The following is a 25,050-nucleotide window of genomic DNA, read 5'->3' on the forward strand; positions in this document are numbered from 1 at the left end:
GTAAGATGTGAGAGTGCGTGTATTGCATCTTTAAAAACAAAGCAGTAAATTGATGCATTGCTGCTCTTAGTTGCTATTACATCAGAGATATAAAAATAAAGCCTTCCTATGTAAATATCCAGTGATAGAAAGGCAATAGAAGAACATTTCCTCAAATATACCCATGGTTCCACTTGAATAGTTGCTGCCCAGTGGTGAGAATCATTGAACTTACCATGTGAGTTGGTCATCATCATTACGGCAGTAAATATTCTCCATAATTCATAAGGTATTTGATATTTACCAGGATAGAAAGCTGTGAAACTGTTGGTTATTTATTTTCATTAATTTTATATTTAATTAATGTCCATTGGTCACTGAATTGAATATTTACGTCATGCTTTTGTCTCCAAGATGCAATTGTGCTCAATCCAATAAGCTGGTTTTGCTTTTCCCCTCGTTAAAGTGCCATTCTAAATTCTAACTCTTTTAATAAATAAGAATCTTTCACCTGACTTCCAGTATGCTCATGTCAGCAGCTGTTCTTGTATCAGTGCTATGCTCTGTCCTTCTTGTAGTTTACAAGCCCCAGGGATTTACAAACACAAAATCATGTCCCTTCTAGCTTTTCAATTTGCTAAGGAAATTAACCAAATTATTTAGTCCAGACTTAAGAGAAGACTCGTTGCCTTTAGAGTCCTTCTCTGTGTTCAGTTCAGAGACACTTTTAAATAGAAACTCGTAGGGTTTTTTCTGTCTTTCTATGCATCTTTTCTAGATTCTGTCAGGATCCCAGGCTTCTAGCTGAACCCCTTTGATTGTAGTCCTGAAGTTACAGAAGATATCATAGAATCAAAGAGGGTTGGAGGGGACCTTAAAGATCACTGAGTTCCAACCCAGTGCCATGGACTGGTTGCTCCCCTCCACCCAGCTCAGGCTGCCCAGGGCCCATCCAAGGCCTTGGGTACCTCCAGGGATGGGACACCCACAGCTCTGGGCAGCAGTGCCAGGGCCTCACCATCCCTTGAGTAAAAAATTTCTTCCTAACATCCAACCTAATTCTCCCCTCAATAATATGGAGGAATATTCCAAATTCTCAAATTAGACTTGCTCCAGTAATGCTGTGTCCAATCATGCTGTGTCTCCCTTCATTCCCTTCGCTTTTTCTCCCAATTTCAACTTATTTCTGCTTATGATCTGTCACTAGAGTGATGCTTCAGTGGAAGCTACTGTACTTAGCAATGCAAAGCAAACTCTTTCTTTTGGAGGAGGAGAATATAAGCAGAAGAGTGAATGAAAGGATAGAGACTGGTCAGAAAAGGCATGCTGAGCTTCTTCTGGAGGTATGTTAGACAGCAGGTAGTATAACTGAAGACATTCAATGGTACAATATGTTGATGCTATAAATTCAGAGTAAATTGGTAAGGGCTAACTCATTGCAAGTTAATAAGCATGTTATCAGGTGTAAAGATTTCTGGTATCTAAAGGTCTTAATTTCTCCATCCTTTGAGGTATTCAGTAGCCATTTGGACATTGTCCTGGGCAACTGGCTGTGGATGGCCCTGCTTGAGTGGATGGGATTGGATAAGATGACCTCCAGAGGTCCCTTCCCACGTCAACGATTCTATGATATCTTATCATCATTAATAATTTAAAAGCAATTCTTTATCTCAGCAGATGTATTTTCAATGCAGATTACTCTCCTTTTATTCTGATTGCTTATTTCCTAGTGGTTCAGATAGGCAATGTGTATTTCAGAAATCCCTGTCCTTTGTTCTGTTTTCCATTATGAGACCAAAGAGCTTGAAAAAGAACTTCTTCAGTCTGAAAACCAAATCAAAGCGCTGACTGAAGAAGCAATGAAGAGAAAACATGATTACAGGAGTTATAATGAAGATTTTACTAATAAAATAAAATATCTGGAGGTAAGCTTTGTGTTCGTTTGCTTGTTTTGATGTGTTGTTGTTGTTTTTAATTAACCCTGGGTCAATTTCTGGTGGATGAATTGATCTCATTCCATACAGAATTGGCAGTGTTTGCTGCATCACATTGGAGGTAGGCTCAGTAATTATTTCAAGACATTTCTCTCTCTGTTTTTTTTTTTTTTTTTTCTTCTGTTGATAGTGGAATTTTTGTTTCTTTAGTGCTCAAAAAGTCTTATGAAGAGACCCTTGAATTATTGAGACTATGCAAGCAGTACAAACCCAAACATGTATTAATGTACATAAGGGCATCTCTGTCAATCAAGTGCCATGCAGGGAAGGTTTTTCTCAGAAGAGATGCCTTCCATTTTAAAATAAAAATCCAGCACAAACTAAGTTACAGGATGCATCCATTTAACTGTACTGTGAACTACCCAAAAATAACTACTTGTTCACATACAATTTGTTTCACTGTTTTTGGGTAAACAAGCCAGCATTCATGGAAATGTGACAGGTTGGTTTTAGACATTGTTCAAATTCTCTGAATTATGGCTTTTCTATTTGAGTGATGAGTGGTCTGCTGTATATAACTCAAGGCAACTCGGTGTCAGTGCTCATTAAAACACTGATGGGTTTTCTTTCCCAAAGGAAGGAAGACAGAGAAAGACTGCTTGTGAACCATGCAGGGCTTTGGGAAATTTCAAGCACCTCACCAATCTTTGGGATACAGCATATGCTCTGTTCCCAGGCTCTTGATCAACATTCTGGCTGGAATTATCTCCATGACAAATGACAAATCAAAAACTTCTTTGGATGGAGGTGGCACGTACATTCAGTAGCTTTTGATGGAATTTTATGCCATGCTGGGTAGAAGAATAGCAATTCTTCTATTACTGATTAATAATTTCAGTTCACATATACATTTATCCTTTGTAACAACCTACAGCATATAATTCATACAAGCCCATCGTTGGCCAAATACAACAGTGCTCCCAGATGTTTGAGGGAGGCCTGCTCTCAGGTTGAAATTAATCTGTATTTTCTTTAATGGCTCAGGTGGTAGAACAGTGTATTAATCACATCTGCAGAAGGCAGTCATGATAAGAGTGGGAGCACCCTCTACAGTGCAGAACTGGAATTCAGAATGTTTTTTAACAAATTGGAAAAACAATTTAAGGGGGAAAGAAAGAACTCCTTTGGCTTATCTGTGGGTTTAGATACAAATCTGTTACAAGCCCATCATGGGAGAAGGTCTTTAGGTCTAGCAGTGAGAAATAGGACTAAAGCTGGCAAGTTAAACATACTCCAACAAAGAAATGTAGTGATAAAAAAGGCACATATCAAACCAGTCCGTATAAGGAGGCACAAAGGCTGGCAGGGCACATGATGCAGGTTTTCTGCTCCTCCTGGATTGGCAGGACACTGGTGGAGCATTGTGCTCAGTAGTGATCACCTCATTTAAAGGAGGATTTAAGTCTTAGAGATCCAAGAGTACAACAAAAATGATCAGGAAAAAAAAACAAATAAGGTTGAAGAAACGTGCAGCTTTTCTAGTTAAAGTAGGCAAATCTAGGAAAAATGGTAACTGACAAACAAATAAAGGATAGGTAGGTGTCAAACTTTTCTCCTTGTTCACTTGTTGAGGCAAATAACAGGAACAGAGTAGATTTAACTTAAGAAAAAGTTGGGACCTAAGAAAACACTGACAGCACAAACTGTGGAACCCTGAAGTCAGTTGTGAGACGTGGCATCCTCTACTGCTACAGATTTAAGGACAAATCAAACATCTCTCATGGGTACTTAGGTCTAATTGATTCTGCTGTAGAGCAGAGATGGACTAAGATGAACTCTTGAGATCACTTCCAGTATTGCTTCCTCTGTTTTTTTTTTTTCTCCCCTCTGGTTATGTTTAATTATTTATGCATGAAATGCTGCTTCAATAGATTATCAATTAGTATTTCTTTTCATTAAAGGATGACATCAAAACTGCAAGTGAAAATCTTCTTAAAATAGAACACAAGTTTAAGGTGAGCAGGCTAACTTTGGAAGAAACCCAGAAGGAAAGAGAAGAGAAGTATGCAGAATATGAAGAGTTGAGGAAATCATTTTTGAGTAAGTGTGAAGTAGCTCCTTGACATAGTAGGACTTCTTGCTATTTCTGAGAATAGATTGCCATAGCCCTTTGTCTGCCTGTAGTTCAGATGAACTATGAAACAAGTTTAAACTGAGCTCTGCACAACAACTAGAATCCATAAACTGTATGGGTAATCCTGTAGCATAAATATGGAGTATTTCTAAATGCCAGACCAGTTAAACAGCTCGCTTACTGACAGAACCTAGTTTTCTTTACAGTAGCTTTACCTAAAGTTCATTACACTGCCTTAAAAACCCTTTCTCTGCTTTGTAGAAAAGAAAGATGAAGAGTTACAAATCCGAAGAGCCATTCAGAAATCAACCAAGACTACTGGGATGCTCAAGGAGGAAACTGTAAAAGTTTCAAACTTAATCGTAGTACTTCTGTAACGTTTCCATCACCAGCTCTGCTTTCTCACAGGCACTGTGAGGCTGGGGTTGGGGAAGACAGGCTGGGGCTCAGGGTGTGCCATCGTCTCTGTTGCTGTGTTTCTGTCTGGTGGGTGCCTCGGATCTCTGCTCAGCTTATAGCCCAGCTCATACTGAGTTGCTTTTAAGCCTTGTTTTTGTACTGCCTAGGCACACGGGCAGGCCAAAAAGAGGCTGGTGAACTGAGGCCATTGTGAACCTGCTCTTATTCAGATGCTTGCTACTGCTAGGGCAGTGTCCTGTAAGTGGGAAAATCTCTCTGATGACTCTTCCACATCAACACAGAAACCAATGGTTCTGTATGCTGGAATATCCAGTGACAATAATGTGACATCTCTGTCATTGGGCGGCCCTACAGAGGGAAGGCTACTTTTGTGTCTGAGCTGGTTCCTTCCTTGTGGACCATGAGTATCCCTCTCTGTATTTCTGCCTCTTTCCTGGTAAGAAAGTATAGATACCTGTCTCAGATGTTACTTTGCAATTATTAAACAAAAGGTGCCGTGTTATAAAAATCTCTTTTCACTTTATTTGAGTACAAAACTCCTGTATAAAGGTCAGCTAGCAGTGAACAGTTTGTTATTTACAGCTGGAGCTACAGAAGCAATTGTGCATCAAGCGTGATGCTGCAGTCAGCCAGCTGAAGCATCAAACTGAGACTATGAAGTTGCTGGAAAGAGACATCTATGAGATCAACAGAAAACTTGACATTGTGAACACCGAGAACTGCAGATTCAAATTAGTGAGTATACTGAAGATTAATAGTGCTCGTTCTCAATCAGAAGTTCATTTGCTGCAGGAAAAGGCCTTCCTGCCATGTGAAGGGGGCTGAAGTGAGACGTCAAATATGCCTGTGCTGTTTGGAATATGTGCTTTTGGGCATAGTCTGTATACCTTTCAAGACCTGGGCTATCAGAATAGCAGAGCCTCCTTCCCCACAAAGGATTGTAAATGTGGTTTTATTGCCAGCTGCTTTCAGGCTGCCACCCAGACCTTAAACCACATCTGTGCAGTTGTGTGCACTGCTGGTGCCTTCAAGCAGGGTGCTCCACTGCTGCAGGTAGGGAGTGTGTGCCTGCTGACATTGTGGATGCTAGGTACTAGCTGCTGTGCCCATGCCATGCCAATGTCCATGGGCATTTTATCCTCATGGACACACAAAGGCTTCCCTTGGCTGCAGGCAGCTGGAGCTCAGTGATCTTTAATGTCCCTTCCAGCCTAAGCCATTCTATAATCCTATGATCCTATCTTGAGGAAGAGAGGAAGGAAGGTTGTGTTTGGATGTGCTATTGTGGCTGATCTCAGTGCCCTGTCCTGTTCTACTCGGTACGATGGACGTAGTCGTATTGCATTGATTTTGGCAACTGTGAAACTTTATTAAGATGAAATGGAAGCTGTTGTCGAAAGAAAGCTCATCCAGAGGGCTACAATTAACCTTTGCATATCTGTAAATTGAAACGCAGCTTCTTGTAGATGTTAGGAAAAGAAATTCTTTACTGTGAGGTGGTGAGGAACTGAAACAGGTTGCCCAGTGAGGCTGTGGATGCCCCTTCCCTGGAACGAGGGGGGGGCCAGGGTGGATGGGACTGTGAGCAACATGGGCTAAAGGGGGTGTCCTGCCTACAGGAGGACGTTGGAACTGAATGGTCTTCAAGGTCCCTTCCAACCCAAACCATTTTGTGATTCTACGATTCTTTTTGCTGATATCTTTAGAAACATTGAAACTGCTTCAAATTTATTTAGGAAAGTTACAAACTGTGGCAAGTCATTCATTTTTATTTTACAGTGCAATGCACAGATGAAAGAAGATATCTTGGCAATGAATTCTGAAGCTGAAGGCCACCAGTCAGCGATAGTGAAAATTGGGAATGACCTGGCAGTGCTTCGTGGTAATGTTAATTACAGCCTCCAAACAACAAGTGGTATTGCAGTCCTTGCATCTTCTTCACAGAACAACCTACCATAGCTTAACTGTTAGCTCTGTTGCAGGTTTTCTTCTGGAGAGATGGTCAGAGGACAGCTCTATTCAGAAGGTGAAGTTCAATTTCGTATCAAACAATTTTGCATAAATATTTCAGTTAAACATTTCATATTACAAGTATGGTACTGCCTTTTTTATTTCATAGAGGGGCACAATATTAAACCTGTGTTTTCCAGTGATATGTATTTTTTCCTGGTATCGATCCTTTTGCTCATTCTGTGTTCAACCTTAAACCTCTCTGTCTGTCTTCATATGCTAATATTCTTACTGTTATTCATTCAGATCATCAACCTTGGAATATTTTCACAGTTGGGAACGTCCTTCATTTTCAACAGGAATTAAACCAAACTGTAAGGAAGTTTTTATAAAATGTTCCACCAGGACAGGAAAACCTGTTTTTAATGCAAGGATTGGGTCATCAGTGGAAAGCTTCCTGCAGAGCTATTAGTTGGGTGGTTGGTCAAGCTATGGGAAAAGAAGATGCAAAAAGCTTTCTCAGCATAATTTTGAGGGAAAGAAACATTCTACCCTATGTCATTGCAGGAATTTCTGGAGAATGAGCAGGAAATTCTGAATGCAGTGACAGCCCTGCTAAGAAAAATCCAGCATCGAGAGGAAAGAATTGGTGACATTAACAGCAGGCTACAAAATAGTCTGGAAGGAATGGATTCTCTGCTTGAAAAAAAATCTAGAATGGATGGTGATGGTAAGACACACCAAAACTTTTTCACTCTGTTTTTTCAGTCCTAGAGGAGTTCCATTCAATTTGTTCTCAGCACTCTGTGATAAAGCACGCATAGTACAGCTGTGTTAAGTCACCCTCCTGCAGATTTAGGCTTTGTGGTAAAGCTGGTGCATTTTTTGAAGAATTGGGCCTGGATATTAGAATTAATAGTAGCCTGGGTGCTATTATCATCTTTAATTTCCACTTTTTAGAGGCTTGTGATAACAACTGTTATTACACTAGGACATTAGCTTGCTTCAGTTCCTCTTTTTAGCTCCTAAGCCTATAGATTTCTGCTGTCCTTCTTGGTTCACAGGGACCTTGTTTGTAATGAGTCACAGGCTTGGTCAGGGTATGACTACTGCCTTGTTACAGAAAGTGGTTTCTAATTGTGTTGTGGAGCTGATAAAGCTGTGCTATTGAGGCTGCTTTGAAATTGTTGGGTCTGGGTTATGTGCCAGGAAGAGGGAACTAACAGAGGAAGGCAATGTCCCAAGGAGGAAACCAGGCAGAGGAGAGAAGGACAGTGTGTAGCAGAAGAGCTCCCTGCTTCATCTGAAGGCCAGAGTCAGTACTGCTTCCTGGGCACAACATGCAGAGGAGGTTTTTCATAACACATGAAATCCATGCATGGAAATAAGTGCATGTAAACACACACAGTTGTCAGTACTGCACCTCTGCAAAAGCCTTTTCCTGCCTGTTGCTGCCCTGTCTGCTCACTTTCCTACAGGGAGTAACACATGGGGTTTAAGATCATACTTCTAGAACTCTGTATTCATGCATCTGCAACTGGCATTTTCTTTCTAGCAGTATACAGAACAAGCTCCAGAAACTTACAATGCACTTCCTCTCCTTTCTCCTAGAATCAGATGCAATGAAGAATAAATGAGGAAATACTCTTTGGAAGACAGAAGCCAGCATATGGGATGAGAAAATCAATGCTGTTTTATTCAACCCCTCCTCACTGAAATTTTATTCTGAAGGCTGTCTTGTTTTATTCAAAGACCACCTAAAATATTACATTAGTAAATAAACAATACAAGCAAAATACTGTACAAGAAAGTGTCTGAAGCTTTTATGCAGATTCAGGATGATAAATACAGACAATTCCCTTCATGTATAATAGATGCTGTCTTCTTCATAGAAGCAAAGGTTTTTAATACTACAGTCTTGTTCAGAAATGTTTCACCTGTAAGCCCTGTACACAGATAACTTCTTTTAAAACAGAAGCTTTCAATTGCATAACAAGCACTCAACCTGTTTAATGCAGATCCTTGGGACAGCACTGTTGGCACAAAATCCTTCTAATGTCCATTTCCACCTTCTGAGAGTATGCGGGATGGCTCAGTGTACTTTGCTGTCATCAAGTAGAAGATGGCAGGTGCAGGAACCAAGGCAAGCAGTGGGAGATCCTGCTCAAGCCTGTCCAGTTTGGGAATGGAGATGATTCCATAGGCATGAAGCAACCAGTGGCTGAAGAGGACAACAAGCCTTTTCTTCCTGACAAGAAGATCCTTGAAAGACTGGCAAAATACAGATAATATTCTGTTAGCATGATGTACCTGGTATTTAAGACACATCACAGGTCACACACACACACTGCAGAGGCCTTGTGGATTTAAGGCCTTCCAGCACACAGCAGTTTCTCAGTACACCACAAGAGGGAACTCTCATAGTAACCTCTTCCAGCTCAGAGAAGTCAAAGGAAGAAGCTTGTAAAACACTGCTGAGAAAAATCCTTCAAGCATTTTATGATGAGTTTCAATATAAAAAACAAGTTTACCTACCTCCACTTCTGAAGCAGACAAGTACACAGCCAACGTAACCAGAGACAACACCAGTATGATGTATGGAAAGGCATAGTCTAAAGACAAGCAGTAACCAGTTCGTTAGTAGGAAAAAATGCAATGTTATACATTTCAGCAGAGATTCCTCCACATTACCAAGGCTGCTCACCTACTACCCTCACATCCAATGCCTACAGCAATAGAGATCAGCTATGCACAACTATTTGGTGCTTCCTCCTAAGGTTTTCAAATTACTGAGGAGAGAAGGGGAGAGGAGAGGAATGGGGAGAGGAGGGGAGGGGAAGAGATGTCAAATGCAGCAGACAGTAAGATTTCTAGGTGAAGTTACTGTACACATAAATCACTAACTGGGAAAGGAAGGTAAAGAGAAAAGCAGTCAGGCTAAGTGGAGATTGTTACACCATCCCCTCCTTGTGAGAAGGGTGCTTGGAGTTAAACCAACGTGGAGCTGAGCACCAGAAACTTACTTACACTTAAATCCAATTCTGAAATCAGCTGTGCCCTCACTCCGAATGAATTTCTCTCACACCCCACTCTATGCCTGTTTTGTACCTGCTTTGGTAAAGGGACAGCCTCTAGCAGCACAGGCAGAAGGCAAACCAGTTTTGGGCTACCAACAAGGAACTCGTTCACGTGACACTTCTCATAGACAACAAAGACCTTCAGCAATATCCTCATGTGTGAAGCAAAAACTATCGTGTTCCTCCCCTCTCTGCCATGCACCATTTGTCAGTGTGCTTACTGGTAGGTTTCTTAGTGGTAACAGGAGAGAACTCACAGAGCAGGCCTCCTCCAACTGCCTGGAGCACGGTGAGGACTGGGAAGAAGTAAAGTGCCGCGTAAATGCTTTTAAATCGATCAGACTTTCCTAAGCCACAGGCAATCTTCTTAACCAGAAAAGGTCGAAGTAGCATCATTAGCACAAGGCAGAAGGCATAATATATAAACACAATTGTGTACCTGCAAATAAGAGAGGAATTCCTTAAAAGATGCAATCTTGTTTGTCCTGCAGACTCAACTGAGAACAAGGTTTGGTGTCAGCTGTAATGCACAGCTGTCAGGAGAGGGATATAGAGACACAGAACAGTGGAGTGACTTTTCCTACAGAAAATGGTCAAGATCCAGCAAATGGGAATAAAATGGAAGTCTTACATGTTTCATAGAGGAATATCCTAGAATATGCCACCTTCTTAGTGATTCTGTCCTGCTTTGCAGGGAGGTTTGACTCAATGATCTCCAGAGGTCCCTTCCAACTCCTAAAATTCTGTGATTCTGTGATTCTTTGGTGGCAAGAAGGAAGCTGATCACAAACTGCTCTCTGGAATACTCCTCTGTCAAGTTTCCCCACTGCATGCTGAGGATGCAGCAAGAGGAAAACACAGGAACAGAGACTCTATCCTCACCAATTCAGAAAAAGGCATTAGGTGTTACATGTTTGACACAAAGAACAGCTCAGAACATGAAAAGACTTGAGGGGATTTGATACCCACGTGTCCAAAGTATACAGGAACATGTTCTACAGCTTTGAGAAGAGGCACTGACAGAAACAAACGTACAAAAGGAAGTGACAGCTCTGAGTACAGAAGCATTTATACTCACAGGGGATAGACTGCTTCATGAGTGCAGTGCACTGTAGTGATGTAATCAGGACTTGGGTTGTAAAGCATCGTATACCAGTCTGAAAGCTTCTTCACCTTGCAGGAACGGATGTGCAGAGAGCCAGCAGGATCACTCACTAGCAGAGTAACAATTGCTGCAATGCTGCACTCAAACAAGGCAGTGATGTGCTGCAACAGTGCACTGGAACTGCAGAAGAGGAAGACATTTACTACTGCTGTGTGGCCACTAAAGTAAATCTAAATGCTGACTGTGAAGCATAAGTCCAAAGAGGACAAAACCTACAGTTATGATTCACTGTGACCAAGGATAGGACAAAGTATGTATGAATATATATATTCATACAAAGTATGTATGTATGTATGAATAAATAAATAAAAAACATTCAGTATTTTAAGCTGAATGTGAAAACTCATTTTCCATATCTTGGATACCTTTGTATGTAAAGTAACTGGAAATCCTTCCAGCTTCTAAAATGAACTCTTACTTTAATATGGGCAGAATAAAATAGTATCACAAGAAGCATTCTTCTAGGTATGCAACCTGATGCAGGAATGCTGCAAGAGTTGCCTTCCAGGAAGGCACAGGCAGTTGCTTCCAATTGGAAACATAAAAAGCAAATATCCATGGTCAAAATAAATCACTGCTTTCCTCACTGCGTCCAATACTTCACAAAGCTGAACTACTTCCTGCTGGAACAGCACAGCTTCTTTGTGCTCAGCCCTGAGACGCTCACAAGTAAATACAGGCACAGGCACAAAAACCCCATCAGGGGAGGACTAACAGTGCTCACATTGCTGCCATTTCAAAGAAAGCAGGAGTGATAACAGCGCATCTGAGAGCTGAGACAGGCGAGAAGGACCCAGGTCTCTCTCAGAAATAAAAACCCCATCCAACTGCCCTGCGCTACTGCATTGGCTCAACCAGCAGGTGCTCTGCAGGACTGCTCAGTCCATTATGCTCATGGTTACAAGATTTTCTTTTTAAGTAACATAACTGAAGGAAGGGTACACTGACCTCTTTTTGCCCGAATACCACTCAATAAAGAACCAGTGCAGAACGAGGGGCAGCATGGCCATGAAGCCCAAGTACAGCCAGTCATAGCGGTCCGGGGATCCCACACACTCCCGACAGATTTTGTTGTCGTCAGTTCGTTGCCCTCTGGGGCACACCTACAGAAAGCATGTAATGGATTGACAGAGCCACTGTGTTACACTAGGAACCCTTCACAAACCATTCGGGCTGTTCAGCCTGGAGAAGAGAAGGCTCCAGGGAGACCCAATAGCGGCCCTTCAGTATCTAAAGGGAAGGAGGTAAGAAAGAAGGGCACAGATTCTTCAGCAGGGCCTGCTGTGCTAGGACAAGGGGAAATGGTTTTAAATCAGAAGAAGTGAGATTTAGACAGTATATAAGGAGAAAAACACCAAGTATTAACAGGACAGAAAGTTTATCATATTTTTAAAGAGAAAAGACAGCAACCTCAGCAATCTGTCAGCTGGCACTCGCTGTGCTCTCCCCATCCCTCACTTCTGGATGCACGAGAGCACGGCCAGCGCGGAGCCAGCCGCCCCGCAGGACTTACCCCACAGTCCCCGTAGACCTCCACGGAGCCGTTGACGGCCAGGACGATCCTGCCGCAGTACAGCCCCAGGCAGGCGGGCTGGATGTCAACAGCTGCGGGGAGAGGGCAACCCCATTACCGCGGCGCTCCGGCCCGACCCCACCGCCGTGCCCGACCCCGGCCCCGCGGCCTACCTGAGCGGATCATCCCGGTATCCAGGCAACACAGCCCCCCGCCGCAGCGAGCCACTTCCGCTTATATCACTTCCGCTTCCGGACAAGCCTCGCCTCCATTGGGCGGGGCGCTCCACCTGGTGGGCGGGGCTTGGAGTCAACGGGCGCGGCTACACGCAGGGGGCGGGGTGCTCCTCCCGGTGGGCGTGGCCTGAAGGGGGCGCGTTCCGCTCTGTCCCCGCCGTTCCAGGACGCGGGAGATGGCGGCGGCTGGTTGCGGTGACGGCGAGGGCCGGCGGCTGCCGCCCCGCTCGCTCACAGAACCGACGCTGCACACCGTGGAGATGCACACGGGCGGCGAACCGTTGCGGGTCATCCCGCGGTTGGAAGCGATGGAAGAAGCGGCGGCGGCCGGGATGTCGCTGCTGGCGCTGCGGCGGCACATGGCGGCCACGCAGGATCACGTGCGGCGGGCGCTGATGCACGAGCCGCGGGGCCACGGCGGCATGTACGGGGCCGTGGTGGTGCGCGGCGGGGCGGCCGCCGACGGTGCCGACCTGGCGGTGATCTTCCTGCACGGCTCCGGCTACAGCGCCATGTGCGGCCATGCCGTGCTGGCCCTCGGCCGCTTCGCCCTCGACTTCGGGTTGGTGGCAGCCCCGCAGCGCCCAGAGACCGCCGTGCGCCTGCGCTGCCCCTGCGGCCCCGTCACCGCCTTCGTGCCCTGGGATGGGTGTCACAGCGGTAACCCCGTCCGCTTCCACAGCGTGCCTGCCTTTGCCGCTGCCACCGGTGGGGCCCGAGCTGGTGGTACCGCGTTCTGTGGGGGCTGGGGGGATGTGCCGGGGTGCCGTGCAGAGCTCTCCCCAATTCCTGTTTCTCTCAGGACAGGGATATGGCATGAAGCATCGGGTGCCCTGTTGGGTATGGGAGTGCTCGTGGAGCTCACGGCTTCTGTCAGCTCGGTACTGTGACCTCTCCTCACCACCCTCTCTTTCCCCACTCAGACGTGGCCATCGATGTCCCAGGTCGTGGCAGGGTGGTGGTTGACATCAGCTACGGTGGCACTTTCTATGCCTTTCTCAGCGCGGAGCAGCTGGGCCTCGACGTGTGCTCCTCAAAGACCAGAGACCTCGTTAGCGCAGCCAGCGCGGTGACGGAGGCAGTGAAGGAGCAGGTATGGCCCCGTGCCTTCCCTTCAGGGTAGCGGCGACTGAGGCCCTTTATCACCCACAGCGCTCAGATCCACAGGCTGAACGTACTGCTGACGGCCCAAGTGCTGTACCTGTCCTGAACCCTTTGTGTGCTCTCCCAGTTCAAGCTGCATCACCCTGAGAGTGAAGACCTGGCTTTCATCTATGGCACCATTCTGACAGATGGGAAGGATGCCTTCAGCGAGGAGCCCACCACCAACATCTGTGTGTTTGCAGATGAACAGGTACAGAACAGCCTGTTCTGCAATCACACAATGTCCTGAGTTGGAGGAGACCCATAAGGAACATTGAGTCTAAGCAGGAGCCAGACCACCTTTTTCCTTTCATATCTAAAACCTGCTTATATGCTGGGCTTGATCTTACAGGTCTTTTCCAACCGAAATGATTCCATGATTCTACTTTTATCTTTCCATTTGTGATGTATCCTGATGCTGTCCAAACCTCTGGGCTAGGGGCACTTCTCCCATGCAGGGAGAATCTTCATTTATGTTTAAAACCAGAACACGTGCTGGCTCATGTTCTCTTCTGACTGTAGGTGGACCGAAGCCCAACAGGCTCTGGCGTGACAGCTCGCATTGCCCTGCAGTACCATAAGGGACTCATCCAGCTGAACCAGAGCAGGACCTTTCGGAGCAGCACCACAGGGTCCTTGTTCACAGGGAAGGCAGTAAAGGCAAGTGGAGCTTCACTCTGTTGAGTGCTGGGGAGGTGTTCTTGCTTTCCCACAAGCCTCATGCATCGCTTGTTGTGGCTGGGGTGTGGAGAATGTCCTGTCAGCTCTGTGCTGATCCAAACCCCTCTGCAGGAAGCCAGGTTCAGGGACTACAACGCCGTTGTGGTGGAAGTCTCAGGGGAAGCCTTTTATACCGGCACGGCCACCTTCACTGTGGAAGAGGAGGACCCGCTGAAGCACGGGTTCTCCTTCAAGTGACCCGAGGCACTGCACTGTCTCAGTCACTGATGCTCCTCCTGCCCGTGCACTGCTCTGCTTCTCCCTGTGGCCCGGCGCAGTGTGCAGAGCAGCTGGACCGACCTTGGCTGCTGCCGTAACAGCTACTGCTGTCCTTGAGGATGACAGGTGTTCCTCTGCAGTGCTTGCTGGGAGCTTGCTTAGGAGATCTGTCTTCAAATTTCTGTGCCTTATTTACATTTTCAGATTATTCAGATTCCTATTAAATGCCAGCTGAAAACACTGCTGTCCTCTTGTTTTCACCTCCCAGGTGCTGCTGCATGTCTTCATCACGCTGATTCCCAAACCCTCCTCTCTTGCTTCTCTCAGACCATGGGCTAACTTTCGGTTAACTTTCAGCAGCAGTAACCGAACTGGAAAGTTGGAACCGCTCTGACCTTTGAATGCAAACTCGTTTACTTGTGATTCTGCTCAAGCAGCAGTGCGGAGCTCAGGGCCTGTGGTTTCCCCTCTGCCTCTGGGCAAAATGGCATTCAGTTATTGGGGGCACTCGTGAGAATTTGCCTTGTGAAAGTGTTTTGAGAGCGCTTAGCTCTGGGTGCTTCTTGGAGGGAGCAATGTGGGAGGAAGAGAAGTTCCTGGAGAATCAGCCAGGGTCCAGTTTAACGGGATCTTCTGTGACAGTACGGGGGAAATGGCTTCCCACTAAAAAGGAGTGGTTTAGACTGGATAAAAGGAAAAGATTTTTTACAGTAAGGGTCGGTGAGGAGATGGGGACACGAGGTGGTGGGGATGTGAGGGGACGGGGGAAGGAGGCTGTGCTGGTGGAGGAGAGAGGAGATGCAAGGAAAGAGCCGTGAGGATCTGCGAGGGGATGGGGGCTGTGAGAACGGGGCTGTGAGGGAGGGGAGGTCCGCGAGCAGAAAGGCGACAAGCGGAGGCCGCGCCGCGGCTGTTCCCGCCCCGGGTGGCCGCGCGGGCGGCGGGGCGGTTCCCCGGGCGACGGCGGCGGGGCGACGTCAGCGGCGGCAGCGCGGGGCGGGCGCGGCGCGGGCCGGGCCGTAGGGCTGCGCATGGAGGCGGCGGCGGCCGTGCCGGGAAACCTCTCCGGCGGCGGCGGCGGCGGCAACGAGAGCGGTGCGGCGGCGACGGGGCCGGGCTGGTCGGCGGCGGCTCTGGCTTCGCAGGCGCTGGCTCTGCTGCTCATCTTCGCCCTGTCGGCGCTGGGCAACGGCGCGGTGGTGCTGGTGATCGCCCGACACCGGCAGCTCCGCACGGTCACCAACGCCTTCGTGCTGTCGCTGTCGCTGTCGGAGCTGCTGGGCGCGCTGCTCTGCCTGCCCCTCGCCTTCCTCAGCCTGCTGGGCCGCCCGCCCGGCGCGTGGCTCTTCGGCCATCGCCTGTGCCTGGCCAGCGCCGCGCTGCACGCCGGGCTGGGCATCGCCGCCACCCTCACCATGGCCCTGCTCTCCTTCGACCGCTACTGCGCCATCGTCCGCCAGCCCCGCCGCAAGATGGGCCGCCGCCGCGCCGCGCAACTGCTGGCCGCCGTCTGGCTGGCGGCGCTGGGCCTGGCCGGGCCGTGGTACGGGCTGGCGGGCGAAGGGCGGCGGGAAGCCCGGCACGGAGCGTACCGCTGCGTCTACGTGCTGCCGTGGGGCTCGTCGCGGCTGGGCCCGCCTTACGGCGCGGCGCTCATCGTGCTCTGCTACCTACTGCCCTTCGCCCTCATGTGCTTCTGCCACTACAACATCTGCCGGGCGGTGCGGCTGGCCGAGAGCCGCGTGAGGCCCCTGGCCACCTACGGGAACCTGCTGCGTGCCTACGGGGAGATGCGCACGGCCACCACCGTCCTCATCATGATCGTCTCCATCATCTGCTGCTGGGGGCCTTACTGCATTCTGGGGCTGGCAGCCGCTGCCGGCCACCTGCCTTTCTCGCCCACCATGGACGCGGTGGCCAGCGGAATGGCCTGGGCCAACGGGGCCATCAACCCGCTCATCTACGCTGCCCGCAACCCCAACATCTCCGTGCTGCTGCGACGCAGCCGCGAGGGCGGCTACAGGACTAGGAACAACGTGGCTGCCTACCTCTCGGCCACAGGCCGCCGGCCAGAGCCCCGCAATCGGGCTGAGCGCGTGCGGGAGCGCTACGTCAACCGGCATGGTGGGCCTCCGGGGAGCGCCCCGTCCTCATCTGGTCCGGCGAATGGAGGAGAGGTGGCCATGTGGGCCTGCAAGAACCCGGCCGTGCTCTTCTGTCGGGATGGGCAGCCTGACGCCGTCTCTGAGGCTGCATTGCAGGGCAGAGTAGACGCCGTCAACACCAGCCTGTAATGGCGTTGAGGGCTGGGATAGTGGCATCGGGCCCTGGGGCTGTCTCCATGAGGAACCGGCAGTAGCCACGGATCTCTTGGAAATCAGGGAGATGGGCCTGCACGAGCCATAGTGTGATTTCTTCTCCATCATGCAAGCTCTGATTTGGCAGTCTGCTCTGCGAGCAGAGAGAGATGCCATGGAAAGGATGCGCCCCTTTCATCAGGCTTGGTGCAGTGGTGATGGCCACTGAGCATCAAGAGTTTGACCACATGAGCGATTGCTCCAGTCCTGCAGAAAGCGCCCAACTGGAGCTGCAGGGCAAACACACAAACAGCCTGAGACTGTGTGAGCTGTTTGCTAAGTGCCAATGCAGCCACCAAGAGCTGAGCACTGGCAGCTGGAGCACGCTCAGAGAACACCACACTGTGAAAACTGCATCACGGCAGGAAAATGTTGCTTTAACCCATTGTATGTGGCAGTGCAGAATGTCGTAGGGTATGGGACAGGCTAGAGAGTGGTTTGTGAAAATGATTATTTAAATTTCAAGTGAAACAAAGCAGTGATTGTTGTGACAGATGCCTGCGGAGAAGGAAGATGTGTGGCGCTGGGAGGGAGGAAAAAGATGTCAGAATTTCAGCAGCCTTTTATTTATGGGTACAGTCTGTATAAAATACTGTGAGTGTGGGAAACTGAGAGCTCTGCAGGCAGAGGAAAAGGAGTGGGTGTAGTGTATTGTACTACATGGGCACAAGGTGTACTCTGCGCTCGGCAGATGTACCTCACATCTCCAGTGATTTAACTGTGCTTAGAAAAGCCATGCAAGAGTGGTGAGTGTCTGAAAGGAAAGGCACAGCAGTGCCATGTGTGCTTGCTGTGCTTAAGCATGTGAAGATGTGCACATGCAGAGAACAGATAGCGTTGTATCTGTGGCAAGAATCTGTTACTGAATGTGATATTCAAAAACTAGCTCTGTTTGCTTGCCCCTGGAAAAAATGAAGGTAACACCAGGAAATGGAAGTGCTGTTGCAAAGTGCAAATTCATGAGTTTATCTGTATATTTTTGCCCACAGGCTCAGAGTCCTAACGCCTTAATCAGTATTCAAACTCAGAGATTGTCTTAAATTAAATGTGAGAGGCAGGCAGTATTTTTCTTGTGCGGTCTTCAGAAATGTAATGCTACTGTTCTACGGCTTTTTCTCCTGGTTGTGACTCAAGTGAACGTACCGTCATTATTTTGCAGCGAGACAAGAAATAAATTATCTTTTATGCAGGAGATGATAGCGTCTCAGCCTGGCATTATTCTCAGTACAGCCTTCAGAAGGGAACTTCTGTAAAAAAAATTGCCATGGAATGGTCACAGAGACCTGAACATTGTGAAGCTGGGCGTTGCGAAGTCAGTGGTTGGACAAGATGATTGTAGCAGCCTTCCCCAGCCTTTATGATTCTATCAGTCTGTCATTCTATGAAGCGTGACCTGACTGTGAAATTTGAATGCAGCCATTTTTCATGCTGTAAGAATTACTGTAATTCTGTGATGCTCCTGAAGTCCATGAGGGAAAGATGTGACCCTTGGATAGAATCATACAATCGTTTGAGCTGGAAGGGACCTTTAAAGGCTGTCAGGAAATCTGTCTCCACTCCATGGTCATCAACCTTAGGTGTCATTCAGTGTTATGGCTGCACTGATCTCACTGGTAAAAGCCCTGCAAAAGGTGGTCCCAGCCACCTCCCCAGCCTCTTCCAGCACCCGATTTCCACTTGTTTTTAACAAGTACTTGCAAGTGGCTGAGCATTAAGAATGCAGAGCTGAATGGGGGCAGCTGGCTGTGCTCTTTGAGCTTCCCAAACAGCCCTCTTCTGTTAAACACTAACTTGGCGTGCAGCAAGGGAAGATTCTTGTCCAGACCCTTTCTGCAATGAACCTGCTGCAGCTCAGCTAGAGCAGGACCTGTTCTGTGCCAGCCACTCAACTACATGTCTCTAAATGCCCCCTTTTTCAAAGTGTGCTTTACAAAACACAAATAAAGGGCGAAGAGTCTTAAACCACAAGCAGCAGAGAGCAAGAGAAACACAGAAGGCACACGCCAAGCTTGCAGGCTGCCTGCCAGAGCGTGCTGCTGGCTCCCAGCTGTGCTGTGGGTTGCTGCCTCTCAGCAGCGCTGCAGTGGAAGCTCTCAGCAGCGCTCAGATCCCCCTTTGCTGGGCTGAAGCGAGGGGATCTGGCTATGTGCAGTCCCTGCATTGTCGTGCTCTAAGAGAGCCATGCTATTTGGCAATGCTGTACGAGCTGCTGATACAGCTTCTGAGTTACTTCTTAGAAGGGAAGCACTAAGTCTGTAGGAGTGAGGAGTGTTTCTGAAGTATTGTTCCAGATAGAGTCTGGCAGTTTTGCTATATCACATTCATTTAAGTCATTACCTTCATCCCTCCCTAATGCCCAAGTGAAGGCTTGGTTCAAAGTGACTGCTTTATGTGCAATTTACAAACTACAAATTATTCATTTCCAAGTGGCAGCCTGATGGGATCCAGTAGTTGACAGCAAGATGCAACATCTCCACTTCTTTCACACTGGTGTTAGTGTGTGGCTCCAGCAGATGCCAGCAGAGATCTGAGCAGCTAGTACAGCCCTTCTGCTAACAAGCAGCAGAAAAGCTTCTGCTCATGAGATCATGAGATCAAGAGCTCTGCCTGGCACTGGACTCCTCCAGGCATTGGCAGAAACCCACAAAACATTGGGGAGCGACTTCCAAATACTGAGGATACTAAATTTTATGATCTTGCTGCTTTTATAAACCATGGGAAAGCAGGGAGCTGCAGCCAGCTGCACCCAGACATGCTGTGACAAAGTGTGATTCTGGGGAGGTCATTTGGGGAGATGATGCTCAGCTTGCTGAGTGCAGGACAGGAGGGGAATGTCCAGCACTGTGGGCATATTCCTGTTTCTTAGAAGGGCTGGAGCAAGCCTTGGTTAAGGCAGCAGGGTGAGAGTCATAGAACCATAAAGGTTGGAAAAGACCACTAAGCATCCATCCAGTCTAACTGTCAACCCATCACCCATGCCCTCTAACCATGTCCCACCACTGCTCCTGCACACAGGGAGCTGCCTGTGCTATGAGAAGCAGAACCCTCAGCTCAGTCCTACAGGTTTTAAAACCCCTCAGTGTGATGGGCACGCACAAAAGCACTTGGTAGATTTCTCTTAAATCCTTCCCCAGCCATTCCTGAACACCCAGGTGGAATTTGCTTACCTGACTCAGTGGAGGAAAAGCACTGGAGTAACCAGGTGGCATTTCTCTGTGGTCCCCAGCACAGCCATGCACAGAATACATCACCTCTTGTGGCTGTTTGATTCCATGAAGATGGATAGAATTTAAATGATCCCTCTTCCACTACATCAGAAGAAATTAAAGTGCACCATTTTTGACTGCTCCAAGCCTAGAGGTTGCTGTACTTCTCAGCACAAGGCAGAAAGGTGCCCATTTAGCCCCCAAATCCCAAATATCCCATTTTCCTCCCCCAGCAGTGGCTGCTGTGTGTGCTGCTTTGCACAATGACTCGTGGCTCCGTGCTGCACACTCACCGGAATCGCTTTTCTTTATTGCATGTTGCCATCTTAGAAAATGTACAGTCTCATGACATTACACAGCATTTCCTGCTAGCTACGACTAATAACATTCTTGCACCTAACACACTACCTTGGTCACTACGAAGCTAATAAAGTCCAAGACATATACGTCAGTTTACAAATTGTTACGGATTTTTTTTTCCCCTTTTTTGGCATTATTAAAAAAAAAAAGAACAAACCAAACCAAACTGTCTTTAAAATACACACCCAAGAGAAAAGAGTGGCTACTTACACCAGCACCGATCTAAAAGTAGTTTTCGACAATGGCACATGGAATTACCTGCACGCAGCCTTTGCAGTTATTAATATAGACATCTTTTGTTCTTTTTTTTTTTTTGGGGGGGGGGGAAAGAAAAACAAAGACATGGCAAAAATTCAGCCCAACCACAAGGCTGCCATAAAACCAAACAATAAAAACCAGGTCTGGGAAGGCAGGAGGGAATCTGTCAGGAAATGTGGCACTGGGGACCTGCAGGCGGCCGCCCCTTCCCATCCAACCGCCGTGCAGATCTGACACGAGCAACCATTCCTTAAACCATCAGAAGCCATAGGTTTCTATTTTCAACCTTTTTTATCTTTTTCTTTGTTGTTTTTTTTTCAATCCCACCCCCACAGTCCATTCCCTCAATTTTATCAGCCCCGTTGTTTGCTTGTCTTTTTTTTCAGCCATAAATAAAAAATATAAACAGAGGCACTTTAGTTAAGGAACAGTATTATCATTACCTTTTTGTCTTTATTTCCCTCTCCTTCTGAAAGCAAAGTGCTCAACTCCACCTATGAACAGAACCTGCAGGTTGCACAGCTGCTTGGATACGAGGTGCTGGACTCTCATTTGGCGCTCACCTGCTTTATGCTACTCGGAAAGTCTTTTTTTTTTGTCTTCTTTTTTTTGTCTTTTTTTTTTTTAATCTACAGTGCGTCCGAAGTTGCAATGAAGAAAAGAACAAAATGGTAAAACCACAGCTCTTGACGACTCCGTTCAGAGTGATATTTCACAGCTTTCACACAGCACGCAGACCTGGTGGCCTTCAGGTGCTTAGAACCATATCTTTATACAAATCAGTGTCAACAGCACTTTTGCTATACAGTACGTTAACTGACATCCCACAGCCCATCTGCAATACCAATTAATCTGACCAAAAAGAAACAAAACAAAACAAAAAACAACCTTACTTCAAATAGCGTTCGTATGTAGTGCAACAGGGACAAACTCATCTCTCCACAGGAAAAAGAACAAACGAACAAACAAAAGATCACAAAAGTATCGGTGGTATCAAAAGGTTTCGTCTCGTTTCCTTAAAAAACACACCACAAATAAATAAGAGCAAAAAGTAACAGTCCTCTATATACTCAGCATAATTTAAGAATAGAAATGTTAATGCGTTTACTTTTTATTCTCCAATTTTTCAATTTTCTAAACCTTTAAATTATTACTCCCTGAGAGCTCTGAATTCTTTTTATTCTTCTTTTTTTTTTTTCCTTTTTTTCTTTTTTTTCTTTTTTTTTTTCTTTTTTTCCGAACCGACATTTTACAGGTAGTTCTGCTTACAGATTGGCAAGGACGTAGTAGAACAGCAAAGCGTTGCTAACAGACAGCACTTCGTGGCGTCGTTGCTTCTGCGTGCCCATTAAAAGAAAAAACAACAAACCCAAACCAGACCAGAAGGTGGGTGCAGCTTTGGCCCTGGCCCCGCTGCACACCGAGTGACCTTCTGTCCTGACCGACATCTACGGAGGATACAGTTTGTCCCATTGAACAGAAAGCGAGAATAAAAATTACAACACGAAAGTTTATGCCCTTCGTCGCCTCCGAGAACCAACTCTTCCCATCGCCTTGGGCCGGGAAGCGTTATAGAAGTATAAATACATCTGGGTGCCACGTGAGCAAGAAGAACACTCGGGTAAACTCTTCCCTTAGCAAGGCAAGAGGAAAAAAAGAGCATTTCCCAAAAACAACGGGAAGAAGAGCATCGCCAGGAGTGCTTGTGGCACCGAGCTTGGGGACCAGCACGTAAGTGCAAGTCTGGGGAAAAACCAGGACAACGAAATGAACGCATCAAGTTCAGTCCACTTGGTTTTCTCCTCTTTACTCTTTTGCGATCCAGCAAACAGCCCTGCGCAGCTCCTGGGGTCAGGAGAGCGATGCCAAGCAGCTCTCCGTCACCAACGTGGATCATGTCTCTGTGCCCAAGTCGTCTCTTTCTTCAAGGACATGACATTGTGCTTGTGCATCGGGAGAGCCACTTGTCAGGGGATGGAGGGCAGGGGACGAGCACTCACAGGACACACAGCTCCACCCGGCCCGGCCACGCTCATGGCACATACACACACGCTCACCCGTGGGGAGGAAGAATGTGCCACTGTTTCGCTTGGAATCACAAGGCAGTATAATGAAAACAAAATAAATCCTAACCACTTCAAAAAAAGACCACTAACCGGGTTTGGAAACTCTCGGTTTTCGCCGTTGTCCTTCTGTTTCGCTGCTCAGAAGTTAAGCTTGGTGATGGGCCGCTCACGGCCACTGTCAGCCAGCTGGTTGGCGATGCGCTTGCGGTTGCGCTTCAGCTTGGAGAGGTCCTTGTCAAAGACCTCGCCTGAGCGCAGGGCTGAGACAAGGTCATCGAACTCACCGCCTTCCTCACCGCTCTCCTTCGCCTTCCTCGCCTTGCGCTCCCGTTCCCGCTGCTCCTTCAGCTGGGGGAGAGGAACATCGCACTGTCACGTAGGCACCCGTAGCCCCAAAGTGTGAACAACAGCAGCTTCCTACCCCTCACTGAGTAAGTGAGAGCTAATCAGGGTTGCTTGACAGAACCACAGCCCTGGGAAGTGTTGGTCACCCACAGAGAGTCACCGCGAGGATGGGCATGGGATGAGCAGCCTTTAGGGCTAGGGAGCCTCAGGGCATCTGCTGATGCAGTCAGAGAGCACCAGAAGAGCTGGGAAAGCAAAGCCCAACTCTTTTCCAGTGCAGTTATATATCAGTGTCTATATATCAGTGATATATTGATATATACTGATATATATATATCAGTGTCTGTCACCAGACATCTCTGGTGAGATGTAAGATCTCACCAACCTTCAAGTGACTAGTTAAATAAGCAAGCAACAGTGAAAGATCTAATTTCAAGGGATCTAATTGCAGAAGCACCCTGACTGGCCTACATATGCTTCCTATGCCACCAGGTGTCCCCAGACCTGCCCTGGCCTGCTTACCTGGGCCTCCATGCGCGCCCGGCGCTCCTCCTCCTCCTTCCTTCTCCTCATGTTCTCGTTCTCCTGCTTGGCCTCCGTCACAGCCTGAAGGAACTGATCGAAGATGCCGAAGAACTCATCGGGCTGCATTTTGTCTGTGTCTTCTCCAAAGTGTTTCACAGCCTTGGAAAACTGGGAGAGAATCACAGAATTGTAGGGGTTGGAAGAAATCTCTAGAGATCATCCAGTCCAACCCCCTGCTAATGAAGGTTCCCTACAGTAGGTTCCAGGAGAAAGCATCCACATGAGCCTTGAGCATCTTCAGGGGAGACTCCACAACCCACAAGCAATCTGAGCAGCCTCTTCAAGGATTCTGTCACCCTCTCAAAGTGAAAAATTTTTTTGCCACATTCACGTGGAACTTTGTAGCCCTTGGAGAGAGAGCAGACAGGAGGCTGTCAGGCTGTGGGGATACTGTGCTGGTGAGACCCCAACGGAAAGCCTTAGGCCTGATGGAGCAGTCGTGGCAGAGAACAGAGTTAACAGCAGGGCTTTGATTAGCCAGGCCTTGGCTTAAACATGACCTAAATCATCTGCCATCTGATTTTCTGAGCGTTAGCTGCCCTGTAAGCCTTCCAGGAGAGGTCCCGTAGCCCCCTCTCCCAAAACACCCCACCAACCCTTTGCACCTCTGGTTGTGCTCAGCCTCCAGCTCGACTTCATTAACCAAGCAGTAGTAAAAACAAGGAAGCAAAATATTGTGGGACTGAAGACTGAAGACATAAAACTAATAGTAAACACGGCAGGGGAAGGGAAACTCGCACTTTTAAGTTTTCTTTGAAGTATTTTTGGGGTATTCTTTATCATTGCCACATGCTCTACTATTGAAACCAAATGTGTTGGTGAGACTTCTGAAAGATATTTCTGCCCAGGCTCAAGCACAGCACTGGGTAGGGAAATGGGAAGTTTTCCGGTCTTCTGTGCTATTTGCACACCATTAGTGTGAGTGAATCCAATAAGGCTGTAGCAAAGGTCAGGACAGGACACCCAGTCTCTGATGATGGACCCTGGTCCCCAAAGAGACACAAGATTTATGAGTTGCTTTGATTTTGCTCTGTGGAGTGAGAGGAACATTTTTAAAGCCTGCCAATATGATTAAGTCTTATTTTCTGGGATGTCTCAGCCTCTTCAAAAGACATTTGGGGCACTTTTATTTCTCTGTTTATTTATGAGACTTAGCATTTCAGGATGCAGGGAAGGATCTGAAAGGTGCCACTGTATCAATCGAAAACACTGAGGTTATTCTCGTTGATTTTCATTAAGATGCTGATGTTTCTGCCACCTTTTAGGAGATTCAGGTGGGTGAAAAGGCTAAAAATGTTATCCCCACAGGGTATGAAGTTTATAAGATAATTATGTTTCTGCTTTCCTAGGAGAAAAGGTCACATGATTTGAACACGTGCTTAA

At 47.3% G+C, this 25,050-nt stretch overlaps 5 protein-coding genes across 7 annotated transcripts in view; 3 read left to right on the forward strand and 2 right to left on the reverse strand.

The window, feature by feature from the left end:
- The first annotated feature begins 1,810 nt into the window (after nt 1-1,810).
- On the forward strand, nt 1,811-8,300 carry LOC122179992. Its single transcript, XM_042871364.1, has 8 exons — nt 1,811-1,904; nt 3,875-4,013; nt 4,309-4,388; nt 5,050-5,202; nt 6,247-6,349; nt 6,450-6,493; nt 6,985-7,147; nt 8,029-8,300. Exons 1-8 carry the CDS (start codon nt 1,839-1,841, stop codon nt 8,052-8,054), a joined length of 774 nt encoding a protein of 257 aa, XP_042727298.1. The 5' UTR covers nt 1,811-1,838; the 3' UTR covers nt 8,055-8,300.
- LOC122179985 (JNK1/MAPK8 associated membrane protein) lies at nt 8,088-12,421 on the reverse strand. The gene is made up of 7 exons (XM_042871350.1): nt 12,346-12,421; nt 12,173-12,264; nt 11,608-11,762; nt 10,573-10,779; nt 9,752-9,933; nt 8,953-9,029; nt 8,088-8,688 (listed from the first exon to the last, which is right to left on the reverse strand). The coding sequence occupies exons 1-7, from the start codon at nt 12,356-12,358 to the stop codon at nt 8,470-8,472; spliced, it is 945 nt and encodes a 314-aa protein (XP_042727284.1). The 5' UTR covers nt 12,359-12,421; the 3' UTR covers nt 8,088-8,469.
- Nucleotides 12,422-12,577: 156 nt separating this feature from the next.
- On the forward strand, nt 12,578-14,730 carry L3HYPDH (trans-L-3-hydroxyproline dehydratase). Its single transcript, XM_042866147.1, has 5 exons — nt 12,578-13,116; nt 13,332-13,501; nt 13,640-13,762; nt 14,074-14,211; nt 14,344-14,730. The coding sequence occupies exons 1-5, from the start codon at nt 12,585-12,587 to the stop codon at nt 14,467-14,469; spliced, it is 1,089 nt and encodes a 362-aa protein (XP_042722081.1). The 5' UTR covers nt 12,578-12,584; the 3' UTR covers nt 14,470-14,730.
- Nucleotides 14,731-15,521: 791 nt separating this feature from the next.
- GPR135 (G protein-coupled receptor 135) lies at nt 15,522-18,041 on the forward strand. The gene has a single exon (XM_042867342.1). The coding sequence runs from the start codon at nt 15,522-15,524 to the stop codon at nt 16,782-16,784; it is 1,263 nt and encodes a 420-aa protein (XP_042723276.1). The 3' UTR covers nt 16,785-18,041.
- Nucleotides 18,042-20,335: 2,294 nt separating this feature from the next.
- DAAM1 (dishevelled associated activator of morphogenesis 1) overlaps nt 20,336-25,050 on the reverse strand; it is an 82,572-nt gene continuing 77,857 nt past the window's right edge. For all 3 annotated transcript variants that reach the window (XM_042865080.1, XM_042865099.1, XM_042865090.1), the window contains 2 exons: nt 23,605-23,775; nt 20,336-23,085 (listed from right to left, as the gene is read on the reverse strand). In XM_042865080.1, coding sequence (XP_042721014.1) covers nt 22,876-23,085; nt 23,605-23,775 — 381 coding nt within the window. In that variant the 3' untranslated portion in view covers nt 20,336-22,875. The remainder of the gene's footprint in view (nt 23,086-23,604; nt 23,776-25,050) is intronic.

This window comes from Lagopus leucura, unplaced genomic scaffold, assembly GCF_019238085.1.
Source record: "Lagopus leucura isolate 7727_CA_CO unplaced genomic scaffold, USGS_WTPT01 Super-Scaffold_1, whole genome shotgun sequence".
In the NCBI taxonomy this organism is placed as follows: domain Eukaryota; kingdom Metazoa; phylum Chordata; class Aves; order Galliformes; family Phasianidae; genus Lagopus; species Lagopus leucura.